At 38.5% G+C, this 12,514-nt stretch overlaps 1 protein-coding gene across 1 annotated transcript; it reads left to right on the top strand.

Annotated features, from left to right (window-relative positions):
- The first annotated feature begins 2,918 nt into the window (after positions 1–2,918).
- prelid3b (PRELI domain containing 3) lies at positions 2,919–11,623 on the top strand. The gene is made up of 6 exons (XM_037679434.1): positions 2,919–3,016; positions 5,918–6,086; positions 8,059–8,148; positions 8,675–8,745; positions 8,854–8,956; positions 10,616–11,623. Exons 1-6 carry the CDS (start codon positions 2,985–2,987, stop codon positions 10,730–10,732), a joined length of 582 nt encoding a protein of 193 aa, XP_037535362.1. The 5' UTR covers positions 2,919–2,984; the 3' UTR covers positions 10,733–11,623.
- Positions 11,624–12,514: the final 891 nt, after the last annotated feature.

Here is a 12,514-nt window from a genome sequence, read left to right as displayed (position 1 = left end):
TGCAAAACTATACAACAGGTCAAAAAAAAATCTGGGTCCAGAGATGAGCCTCGTATAGCTTACCTCTAAAAAAATGTATATGTAAAACCTATTTTATTTATATGTGTAAAGCTAATGTTGCACCTAATAAATGTTAAACAAATATTTTTTTTATTATTATTGATACAGCAAAGGAAGTTCAGAAGGCAATGGAAGTGTACAACTGTTAATGAATTTGCGTTAATTCAAAGATTAAAACAATAAATACATCAAATAACAGTACAACACCACAAACAGTAATGACACAACAAACAAGATCTGTTCGATAACAGCCTGTAACAGTTTACATTTTTCTTTCAGAGGTACTTTTAGACAAAATATGCCTCTTGAAATGAACCGTAACAAGTCAATTAATCACCGGTTTTGTGGTTTGCATTGACTTTCTGAAGAGGTGCATTTCAGGCTAGTTTATAGTACAAAACACCATGGGCAGACCGTTAATTGACACCAAAGCCATAAATATGAATAAATGACTCTGAGTTTGTTGGTGCTAAAGTTTTTCAAATAAAAGCTGTGGGTTAATTTTATTACATATAATTATCATAAATCTATTAACAAATGTTTCTCAATTCATACATTGTTTATAATTTTATTTCATGGACTGTTATATATTATCGTGTTTAGAAATATTAGAGGTATTCAAATACAAATTTGGGTTTTATCATGATTTTGCTTTGAAGCATTCAAGTCAACCCTGTATTACTGTTTTCCTCTAATAATTTATTTGCTTTAAGTATTAATTATTTCTGGATTACTTATTTGATGGACATATTTGAATGTTTATGTCTACTTTTAAGCTGTTTTATATATGTTACTGCTTTAAACAAAATAAAATTTCAATGTTTAAACAATGTTTCCTTTTTGTATGATGGTATATAAACAACTTCTAAAGAAAGATAAAAAAAAAAAAAAGAATACTAATTGAACCTTAGAAAGAATTGTTCTTCTTACATCCAGTTTTACTGTTACAAGTTGAACTGAAGCAAACTGTTGAGTTGGAAGTCCTCTGATAGCACGCTAACAGTGATACCGTTCAAGACTGTCACAGAGTTTCCTCCCATTTGCACAAGCCTGGAGCATTAAGATTACACATAGTTTGGACAGAATGTGTCTTAGATAAGCACATGTGACTCAAATATGCCCCAAGAGCATTGCAAAAAGGTTGACGGGACTCGTTCACTAGAAAATTAAGTTATAGTGACAACAGACATGTTGCCTCATCAAGGACCATTTCCGATTCAGGTTTCAAAATGATAATGACGCAACAATAGAATACGTTCTTAAATCCCTTTCCATTTTAGTAGCATTTAACAAATTAATATGAATAACAAAACATCTGCAGGTATTTACAATAATAAAACTTAATATACATTATCTTAACATACAGCAATAATTTTAAAACACCTATGAATTATTAAAGCCTATTATGCATGGTCTCATGCAATAGTGTGAGATGTAATAATGCGCTTACCATGTGTTGAGGCAGTTGTCTATGCAACTATTACCTAATTTAGGTCAATATTTGTAAATATGTCTGAGTTACAACATTTTTTTGTGTTGGCTAAAGTCAACTAGTAGGGGATCATGCTAAATTGGGTTGTCTGGAAATGTTGCTGAGCTTTAGCTGTGCATCCAATGATTACATTTTGACAGTCTTAATACAATCTGCCTAGTGGTTTATGAGGTATCGTGCTAACATAATTTTAAGCAAAAATACAGCAAAATGTGTAGTGCTCAGAGTATGTTTGGCAATGACTTTCAAATACTAACACACCAAGTCCTAGGCAAATATACATATAACTGGTTGAGTTACGGCAGCACGGTGGCGCAACTGGTAGAGCTGCTGCCTCTCAGCGAGCAGGTCCTTGGTTCAAACCCCGGTCCAGGGGCCTTTCTGGGTGGAGTTTGCATGTTCTCTCCGTGCATGCGTGGGTTTTCTCCGGGTGCTCCTGTTTCCTCCCAAAGTCCAAAAACATGCATGTTAGGCTGATTGGTAACTCTAAATTGTCCCTAGGTGTGAGTGAGAGAGTGAATGGTTGTTTGTCTCTATTGGCCCTGTGATGGACTTGCGACCTGTCCAGGGTGCACCCCACCCCTCGCACAGTGATTGCTGGACATGGCACCGGCTACCCCCGTGACCCAAAATGGAATAAGCGGGTAAAGATAATGGATGGATGTATGGATGGTTGAGTTACAATACACACATAACTGTTTTGTGTAGTGGCCATCTTGAAAGTTAATCAGTTGTAGTACTGTAGATGTATTTGATTGCTATCAAAGGATTCATTAAAATATGTCCACTGATTTATTAGATATTCTGCTAACTCTGAAAAAAAAAAAAAAAAACCTGACACCCACTTGTGCAGACAAGGAAAAAAAAAAACCCACCACTTCTTGCTTTCTGGGGTAGACAATAGAGGGCACATGATACTTTCTGACTTTTTTTGCTGTTTGTCATAAAAATAAAGAATAATCCCTAACAAAAGATTGCATGATTGCTGAGTACATTTTACTGTTCAAAAATTATTTAGCAGGTGACTTGATCTTGTTGAATCAGCAACAGAACTATCATTAACCTGAATTGCGTAACATTGAAGGTTAAACGTACATGAGGCAGAAAATACAATCTACATATGCAACATAGATATATGCAGGTGTTATGTGACACACAACACCTGCATATATCTATGTTGCATATGCAGAATAAGTGTGGTAATTATTCTGTATTTTTTAAATATATAAAATATTACATAATTCACCTCTTGTTCCTTTGTGCATTCACGCAGAGCCTATAGGGCTCTGGATTCACGTGGCGCCCTCAGCGGAAGTGCGTCACACACACGTGACTCCTCCCAGAATGAGGGAGTAGATTTGCGACACCGGAGAAACACTTCCACTACTTACCGGTCCCAAGTCTCGTCTGCGTAGGTCACCCAGGTGAAATCATGAAGATCTGGACCTCAGAATACACATTTAAGTAAGTAAACTCACTTCTGCCATCTATGTATCTTATTCTAGCGCTGGTTTAATTTAAGTTGCTAAGTAGCACCACACATGGCTTTTCGTTGGACACGGCAAAACTGAATTTCGCACGAGACTACTACTAGCTTGAATGCTAGTAGTCGAAGCTAGTAAAGATGAATAGTCGCCCTTTATAACTCCACACAAACGCTTGAACATATCTTGGAAGTCGATTTTAATAAATGGAACAAATCTGACCACAAAGCTTTCACTGAATGTTCTGAATTCTTTTTAAATTGCGTAACGAACCGGTCCAGCCCTCGGTAAGTAACCTTTCACCTACATTATGCCGCAAAACGGTGAAGTGAATGTACTGCGACGGCAACGCATTCACTCGTCTCCAAGGGAACCATTCAATACAATATAACTTATTTTTTAAATTGTTAAACCGTTTTCACACCGTTTTCACGCGTTACATTTAAGTCATAAATGTTACTGTTAACAATGGCTGCATTTTTCTTTATCAGAGTCAGAGTTTCTTTATTGTCATTCGCACCTCGTGGTACATTTGGTGGAGCGAAATTATGTACACAGGGTCCCAGTTACATCCAACAATAAAATGTATAAGAAACACAGTAATAACATCTAAGATATGAACTAAGAAAAACATCAACTAATATATACACTAAGCACTCATAACATAAAAACATTGAACATCAGCACAAACATGAACATGAGTCTGTGTGAGCAGATGAGCACGCATGAACACATCAACATTGAAACAGATCAGCAGCAACATGATGTGATTTTTCACAGTGATTATTCTAGTTAGAGATTCATGAGTCTAACAGCCTCAGGGTAGAAGTTGTTCCTCAGTCTAGTGGTTCTACACTTAATGCTCCTCAACCTCCTTCCTGAGGGGAGTGGGGCAAAAAGTGTGTGCGCTGGGTGAGTGAGGTCCTTCATGATGCAGGTAGCCCTCTTCCTGCATCTAGAGGTGTAGATGTCTGATGGTGGGGAGGCTGACTCCGACAGATTTCTGTGCAGCCTTCACCGCTCTCTGCAAAGCTTTTCTTTCTGTAGCTGTGCAGCCTCCATGCCACACGTTGATGCTGGAGCACAGGATGCTCTCCACTGCACACCTGTAGAAGGAGGTGAGGACTGAGCTTCCCAGACCAGCTCGCCTCAGTCGTCTGAGGAAGTAGAGTCTCTGATGAGCTTTCTTGATCAGGCTGGTGGTGTTGTTTCTCCAGCTGAGGTTGTCATTCATGTGTACACCCAAGTACTTGTAGCTGGAGACCACTTCCACCGCAGATCCTCTTATGTTCAGGGGGGTGTAGGTGGGTTTGTTCCTTCTGAAGTCCACAATCATCTCCTTTGTCTTCTTCACATTGATGTGAAGGTTATTCTCTTTGCACCAGCTCTCCAGGTGTTCCACCTCTTGCCTGTGGCTGGACTCATCATTGTTTGTGATGCATCCCACCACCACTGTATCATCTGCAAACTTTACAATGTGACAGCCTGGATGGGTAGCTGCACAATCATACGTGAGCAGAGTAAACAGGAGGGGGCTCAACACACATCCCTGAGGGGAGCCAGTGCTGAGGGTTATGTTGGAGGAGGAGGAGAAGTTGTGGATCCTCACTAACTGTGGTCTGTTTGTTAAGAAGTCTGGGACCCAGTTGCAAATGGAGGGGCTTAGTCCTAGTGTGAGTAGTTTGTCCTCAGGGTTTGGTGGATCATGGTGTTAAAAGCAGACGTGAAGCCCACAAAGAGCATTCGGACATAGGAGTTCTTCTGCTCCAGGTGGTTGAGAGCAGTGTGGACCACAGAGGAGATGGCGTCCTCTGTTGATCGTTTCTCACGGTATGCATACTGATGAGGGTCCTCGTTGATGTTGATGGTTGTTTTGATGTGAGTCATGACCAGTTTTTCGAAGCATTTAGCGATTATCGGGGTGAGGGCCACAGGCCGATAGTCATTCAGACCATTCACTGTACAGCTTTTTGGGACTGGGATGATGGTGGCATTCTTCAGGCAGGTGGGAACTGTCTCCAGGGTAAGTGATAAGTGAGGTGTTAAAGATGTCTTCCAGCACCTCGCAGAGCTGATCAGCACATTCCTTCAACACTTTTGCGGGGATGTTGTCTGGGCCAGTTGCTTTGTGCGGATTAATCCTCCTGAAAGTACTCCTTACTTCTGCTGAGGTCACGCTGAGATGCTCTTCATCCGGTGGTGAGGTGAGTCTGGTGCTGGGTGGTCTGTTCGGGTCTTCAAAGCGTGCATAGAACTTGTTGAGGGCATCAGGCAGAGATGGGTCTTTGGGGCATTGTTCGCTCCTTCCTTTATAATCCGTTATGCATGTTATGCATTGCCATATTTGAATTGGTTAATCCATTTTATCCTGGAAGCTGAATCCTTGGTGTTGCAGGTGAATTCACACCAACTAATATGGTAAACTGCCATGTTAGCAGTAACTAATTAGTTTATTAGCTGAATAGCTAGCATTTCTGTTCTCCAAGCTTGATGATTTTATCATAATCACTCGGAAATCCTCACCAATGAAAGTGCACCTCTGTATTTTTATACTGTTACACGATAAGTTATTACTAGCTTATTAAATAATACGTGTTTTACACCATAATTTGATTACAGTTGCAAATCATAAATAATTGTGATCAGTTTTGCCAGTTTACACCTCAGACTGTCTTAGGAAAAAAAACTCCAAATTACCCCTTGTGTGTTTGTCTACAATTTTATGTATTTGTTCACAAATGCTAAAATAGTCTTTGTTAGACTCTTGAAAACTGCCATTTCTCAGTAAAAGAAGGAAAAAAAACAGTTTCCTTTTAATGTGTTGCATGAAGATTTATGTAATTGCGCAAACTAAGGTATTTTTGTGGCCTTGTTTTGACAGCCATCCTTGGGAGATGGTGACCAAGGCTGCTATGCAGAAGTATCCCAACCCAATGAACCCCAGCGTGGTCGGAGTGGATGTTCTGGACAGAAGTGTTGACCAACAGGGACGTCTCCACAGTAAAAGACTGCTCAGCACAGAGTGGGGTCTGCCATCCATAGTGAAATCTGTAAGTGTCAAAATATGGTGGTTTGAAAGAGTACTTTAAATGTCAAACAATAAAGTGCATCTTGGTGAATCCAGAAATAGTTATTGTGAAGTTCGGGCTTTCTATGTCCTTAACGTGAGTTCTATATCTGTCCTGTTAGAGTAGCAGACCTAGTTGCTGGCTGTAGCCCAGCTGAGTTCATGGCTATGCGCCATGGCTCGTGCGGTACAGGACATGGTGATCCCATATCGGTCATTGCTCAGATGTGTTCCATGACACCTCATGATGCAACTTTCCGTAACTTTTCTGTCTGTGTGTCAACACAGTCAGAACTATAGATGATTTGAAAGCAAGGCTGTGTCAAAGGCCTTTGGACTTGTGAACTCGCGTATTATGGACTTTTTGTTCCCTGCAACAATATGGGTGCAGAAAGCTAACACATTTTCATTGTGTCTGTCTTTGATATACATCAACAGTTTGCCATTCATTTGCTAATTTAAAAAAAAATATTGCTGAGTGTTGCTTAGATTTTAGAGGAAGGGTTTATACTAAGTGACAACATTGTGACTTGCATCTTTACATTCAAGGAAAGTCAATGACACAAACTACTTTGGTGAATGGTAGCGACTCAAAGTGCATTACTCTGAATCTTCAGTGTTTGTGTGTAAACTAGAGTCTTCCTGTTTAACAAGTTTGTCTCTTTCCTGTAGGGCCAAATTGTGATTGTAAAGCCTCATTTAAATTTTAGGTTTATAATCCCAGTATCATTTTACTGGTAGAACTAGAGTTTTTTTTTCCCCTCCCACAAGGTCTGTGCTAGTGTCCATCCATCCATCCATCCATTATCTTTACCCGCTTATTCCATTTTGGGTCACGGGGGTCGCTGGTGCCCATGTCCAGCAATCACTGTGCGAGGGGCGGGGTACACCCTGGACAGGTCGCAAGTCCATCACAGGGCCACATAGAGACAAACGAGACAAACAACCATTCACTCTCCCACTCATACCTAGGGACAATTTAGAGTTACCAGTTAGCCTAACATGCATGTTTTTGGTCTGTGGGAGGAAACCGGAGTACCCGGAGAAAACCCACGCATGCACGGAGAGAACATGCAAACTCCACCCAGAAGGCCCCTGGACCGGGGTTTGAACCAAGGATCTGCTCGCTGAGAGGCAGCAGCTCTACCAGTTGCGCCACCGTGCTGCCCCTGTGCTAGTGTTTAGATGCCAAAACAAGAAACTGGGAAAATCCAGCTCAAGTGTTAAACTTTCTGCTGCTGCACTTTGTGGCTGTATCATGTATGATACAGTATCTCTGCATTTACCTTACCATCATAATTCAATCTCAATGTCACTCACTACTTGTGCAATAACCTGTCACACAACCTGTGTAGTTTATGTTAGTTATGTGCAATATATATCATGTGCATTTTAGCTTGTATTACTACCTTGAAATACTTTATTCATACAAATTAATTCTACTTGCACCATTATTTTCTACCATGTTGTTGATTACTATCTCTCTTTAGGACCTTGTAAATATTATAATTATGTTCTCATTTTTAGGTACATTATTTTGTACCCTTATTGCATGCTTTAGTATTTTCTTGTTAGTTTGTTCTTTGTTTTTAGCGAGTCAAATCGGTTCTTCTCATCCTGAGCATTTCATTGTACTGTTAACCTGCATATGACAAATAAACACAACTTGAACTTTCAATGTACTGTAATACCCCCATACCTCCCCCCCCCAAAAAAAAAAAAATTCAAGTTGTAACTTTAAATTTGTTAAAATTAACATGCTTTTGGAATTTGTACTATATTTTAGAATAAGAATTTTAGGGTTTTTTTAATCGATGTGAATTCAAATTTAAAATATAAACAAATAAAATCAACGCAGTTTTTTAAAGGTAAATCGTCAACCAAAACCAATTGAATAACTGTTGGCATATGCATAAGAATTTTGCTATTAAAGCGTCTCCTTTTTTTGTCTTCAGCTCATTGGAATCACACGGACGTGCACGTATATTCAGGAACAATCGGTTATCGATCCCAACCAGAAGACTTTTGAACTTCAATCCACAAATGTGAGTACCAATAACATACTTTTGGGTACAAGTCTGATTAAATCTCATTGAAGGTGTCTAAATAAATATATCAAAATTTAGTTTGATGTGCTTCTAAAATAAAAGTTGATGTACATTTTTTTTTTTACAAGCAGAGCTCTATTTCAAGTTTCCCTTCTGCGTACCATTTCGGTGATATCTGTCTGAAAAAATGTGAGATAGTTTTAAAAGGTTTCTTTTTTTTTTAAGCTCTATTGTTTTGTCATATTGTGTTTTGTTTGGGATGTGTCGAACCTTAAACAGTCACACCCAGTTTAGATTTACTTTCTGTGACTTCATGACATTTATGAGCTCAGGTCTTTGAACTGCGTATTGTTCGCAGAATGAAGCCCTGCTTGTTGCACAAGTGAAGAAAAGTTTTAAGAATGTTTGTTCACCAAGCTGTTGTGAGACTTGTCTGACAGCTATGACTGCATTTGGATTCAATTTCTAGCCTGCACATGCAGTACTTTTTAATTTAATAATCATTTTGAACATCTCTCTGCAGATCTCTTTCACAAACATGGTCTCTGTGGATGAAAAGTTAACATACAAGCCACATCCTGATAATCCAGAGAAGTATGTTTCTACATGATGTTACTCTGACATATTTAGTTTTTAATGCTCCTTGAGTTTTTAAGTATTGCATTTATGTTTTAATTTCTTTCAAACCATTATCTCTTCTAGGACAATACTGACTCAAGAAGCCATCATCTCTGTGAAAGGTGTCAGTCTCAGCAGCTATCTGGAAGGCGTCATGGCCAGCAGCATCTCCACCAATGCTGGAAAGGTAAAACCTTAAAGTTTAACCAAAATTTAACTCTGCAGGTCATTTAGTATTCAACTACATGCATACATACATGCGTGCTTACTGTTGTAGGGGTGAAAGGAAATAAAAAGTTAAAAACCTAGTCCTGCTGTTACAGAAACAACAAAGATTTTTAATTCTGAACTGAAGCTTGTTTCCATTCATCAATTATTTTTATCTGCTTCTTACTTTCTGGGTTGCGGGGGGTCACTGGTGCCCATATCTAAGCTTGTTTCCAACATACACAATACATTTGAACAGCTTTTAAGGACATTATGATGAATTTCCTGTCAAAACTGGCCATTTTTGTCACATTTTGTGTGATGTCAACATTATATCTTAATGATTAATTTTGTGACAGAACTTCTTATTTGGGCCTTAAAATTTTATGCTTTTTATGTATACCGCCAACAAAGAATATTGGATACGTTTTCTAAAATGTGCTCTCTGAAAATGCGAAAGGACGTATTTAATGATGTCCAACAATTTTCAATCAGGTCATCTGGACAGTTTCTTTTTTTTTTTGTTTTTTTTTTTGTGCTGAAACGTTTCACCTTCCATCCAGAAGGCTTCATCAGTCAAGGAAACACACAACACAAAACTGATTCTCCCCCCAACAGCTTACTCTAAAGTGGAACAAACTAGTTATGTTAGTGCTAAGATGGTTTCTTTGGCATGCCTCCTCCTCTGGTGCCGGCCCTCTCCCTCGTCGACAGTCATGTCAAACTGGTTCAAAGCCAACAAAGTCTATGCTCAATAATCCAGGTATACAATCCAACAATTTTCAGTCATTTGTGTGTTTTCTTGACTGATGAAGCCTTCTGGATGGAAGGTGAAATGCTTCAGCACAAAAAAAAAGAAACTGTCCAGATGACCGGACTGAAAGCTGTTGGATACCTGGATTATTGAGCATGGACTTTGTTGGTATTTAATGATGATTTTAATGGGCCAACTCACAACTAAAACACTAAATAGTTGGAATAAAGTTTAAACCATTTAATTTTTGGTTCAGTTTTTGCTGTTTTTACTATACGCCCGATGAATGAAAGACAGACGTATTATGGAAAACGTTCTCTTTTTTAAGCCATAACTTCTGATACGCTCAAGACAAATGTATATTTAAAAAATTGTACCAACACTAGACGGTGTGTCGCTTATTTTCATCACCCCAGCTTTAAGGTCACAAATCTAATTCAAAGATTATACAAGATCTTTGCTTATCCGGGACAGTGCTACAGATTGCTTTTTACTGCCCGTTTGTCGATGGTCGTATAATGCGCCGTATGTGGTACTCTTGTTACTTAAGAACAAGATGAACCCCAAAGTGCTGCTTTTTGTTTAGTAATAGAATGAGTTGTTTTCTCTGACCAGAAGAAGTGTTAAAATTTCCCTCTATTCTGAAAATAATCATATTTGATGTGATTCTCAAGCTTCCGTTCCTACTTGTTTTAGTTTTGATTCACGACAATGGTACTGGCTTAGCTTTATTATTGATATACATGTGTATTTAGAACTTCAGAATTTTTGATGTTGCACTACAAATGTCTTAAGTAGTGTTTTAAAAGTGTTGTTTGCCGGGTTTTTTTTGTCTTCTTTATGCTATCAGTTTGCTTGACTAATGTTTTTTTTTTGTTCTGTTAGGGCCGAGAAGCCATGGAGTGGGTAATCAGACGACTGAACACAGAAATCGAGGAGCTGGCAGCCACTGCGCGCGGGACCATACGCACCCCGATGGCTGCGGCGGTCACTGAGAAATGACATCTACCTCTTTTTGTCAACAGACTAAGAGGGACTCGTTGCGATCAGCCTCCTTTCATGGCCCTCCGATGCTGCGTTGGTGCTCTGGGTGTTCTTTATTATTTAACGGTGCATATGTATGCGTTACTATCTACATTAGATTTATATTCAAGCAGCAGATGGCAGCATGAAGGAGTTCTGATGAATGTTTTCTGGCCAGTGTTTTCTGGCCAGCACTACATATATGAGAGACTCAGGCAAATGACTGGGCGGCACCCTGAGGGACAAGTTTAAACACCGCTACCTCTGTCTTTGGAATGAAAGGAATACAACAACAGCAGCACTGGTTGAATCAGAAATAGGAAAAAGTGCCAAAGCAGACCCTGCTTTTTGCACACACCTTTATAATGCGTAGACTCCAGAATGTCGAGTTTTCTTCTGGTGAACGTGGAGTGTTTAGAAAACCACATTCAAATAGAGAACTGAGATAGGATGGCAGAAATCTGCTTGTCAAGATTGGGTTCAAATGCAATTCATGTCAAATGTAAGAAGTTTGGATTAAATGTCTAAAATAACTTCATGGTTATGGAAATAAAAATGATCTGTAGCAGGTGACAGGCCAACCTGATTCTGAACCATGTTCTTATGTTTTTAAGTTTTTTGTTTTCATTGAAGGGATCAATGTTCTTGCCATATTTATATTTAACGTGAAGACCTTCCCAAATGTTTTCAGTTGCACGTTGAACTTGAGCAGTTTCATCAGTGATTTGGAACACGATTTGGAAGCTCCATGTAAATGTTTGAATGGTTACATTGTTCGTTTGAACTACTTTTTTAAGTACATGTATTTGTAAACTGTAACAAAAGTATTTATTAAAAAAAAAAGTTTAATGAGAAGGGTTTTATTGTTGTTGCCTATCAAACATTGTCACATTATCTTAAAAAAAAAAAAGTAACCTGTGCAGTTTTGATTGAGTGCATGTGGAAAAACTTCCCTGAGTGAATGCATGTGGCAATAAAATGGGATTATGAAAAACCTACATGAAAACTTGGATGTGTCCAGTCCTGTGATTCTGTCCGAGCAGTGTTCTTATCAGGTTTTAAGCATTAAGTCACATTTTGCATGTGGCATGAGTTAAATATTTACAAAATATCAAATAATTTAAAGCTAATGGTGTTCCAGAAATGTGTATTATGGATAAAAAAAAATTTTGCATCATCCTACTTGCACGCAAATTAAAGTCATAATAAAATAGCTCTACACTTTGGATCCAAACCTTGTGTACTTTGTTCTGCACAATCTGCTTGCAGCAAAGTAATTTTATTACTGTTTAATTCTAGTTTAAAGATCAGTCAACATACTATTTGTACCCCTGTTCCACGTGGTAGTTTTTCTGCCACATGGAGCGCAATCTGAGACTTGCAGCTGTTTTTCAGAAGGCCTTCAGTGCATAAAAGTGAATAGTCAAATGTAACAGTCAGTGAATCAGTATTTTTCCCCTTTACAACAGGGCTGTTGCTATGATTAAGCTAAACAAAACTGTGCAAGTGTAAAGCTGATTCATTTGTTTTAAGATTTTAGACGTGTCCGAGTTAATGATGACATGTATTATTTCATTAGGATATTTAGTATTTATTTATTTAAAAAATATAGTTTTTCTTGTTGCATGCCATTGTTTTTACCACTTTCCCTTAAAAATGCTGCACATTTAATGTACAGTAAAAAAAATATGATAATGTGTCACTTCAAAGCAAAGAGGACAGTAATTATTGACAAAATAAAGTTTCTAGCCTGTGCAGTTG

Source organism: Nematolebias whitei, chromosome 7 (genome assembly GCF_014905685.2).
Source record: "Nematolebias whitei isolate Nwh7 chromosome 7, NemWhi1, whole genome shotgun sequence".
In the NCBI taxonomy this organism is placed as follows: domain Eukaryota; kingdom Metazoa; phylum Chordata; class Actinopteri; order Cyprinodontiformes; family Rivulidae; genus Nematolebias; species Nematolebias whitei.
Note: the sequence above shows the minus strand (reverse complement) of the source record. Positions and strands in the feature narration are given on the sequence as shown.

Coding starts and splice junctions, on each gene's coding strand:
- prelid3b (XM_037679434.1), top strand. CDS start 2,985: ATGAAGATCTGGACCTCAGAATACACATTTAA. Junction 8,149..8,674: donor TTGAACTTCAATCCACAAAT/GTGAGTACCAAT, acceptor ATCTCTCTGCAG/ATCTCTTTCACAAACATGGT. Junction 8,746..8,853: donor CATCCTGATAATCCAGAGAA/GTATGTTTCTAC, acceptor TATCTCTTCTAG/GACAATACTGACTCAAGAAG.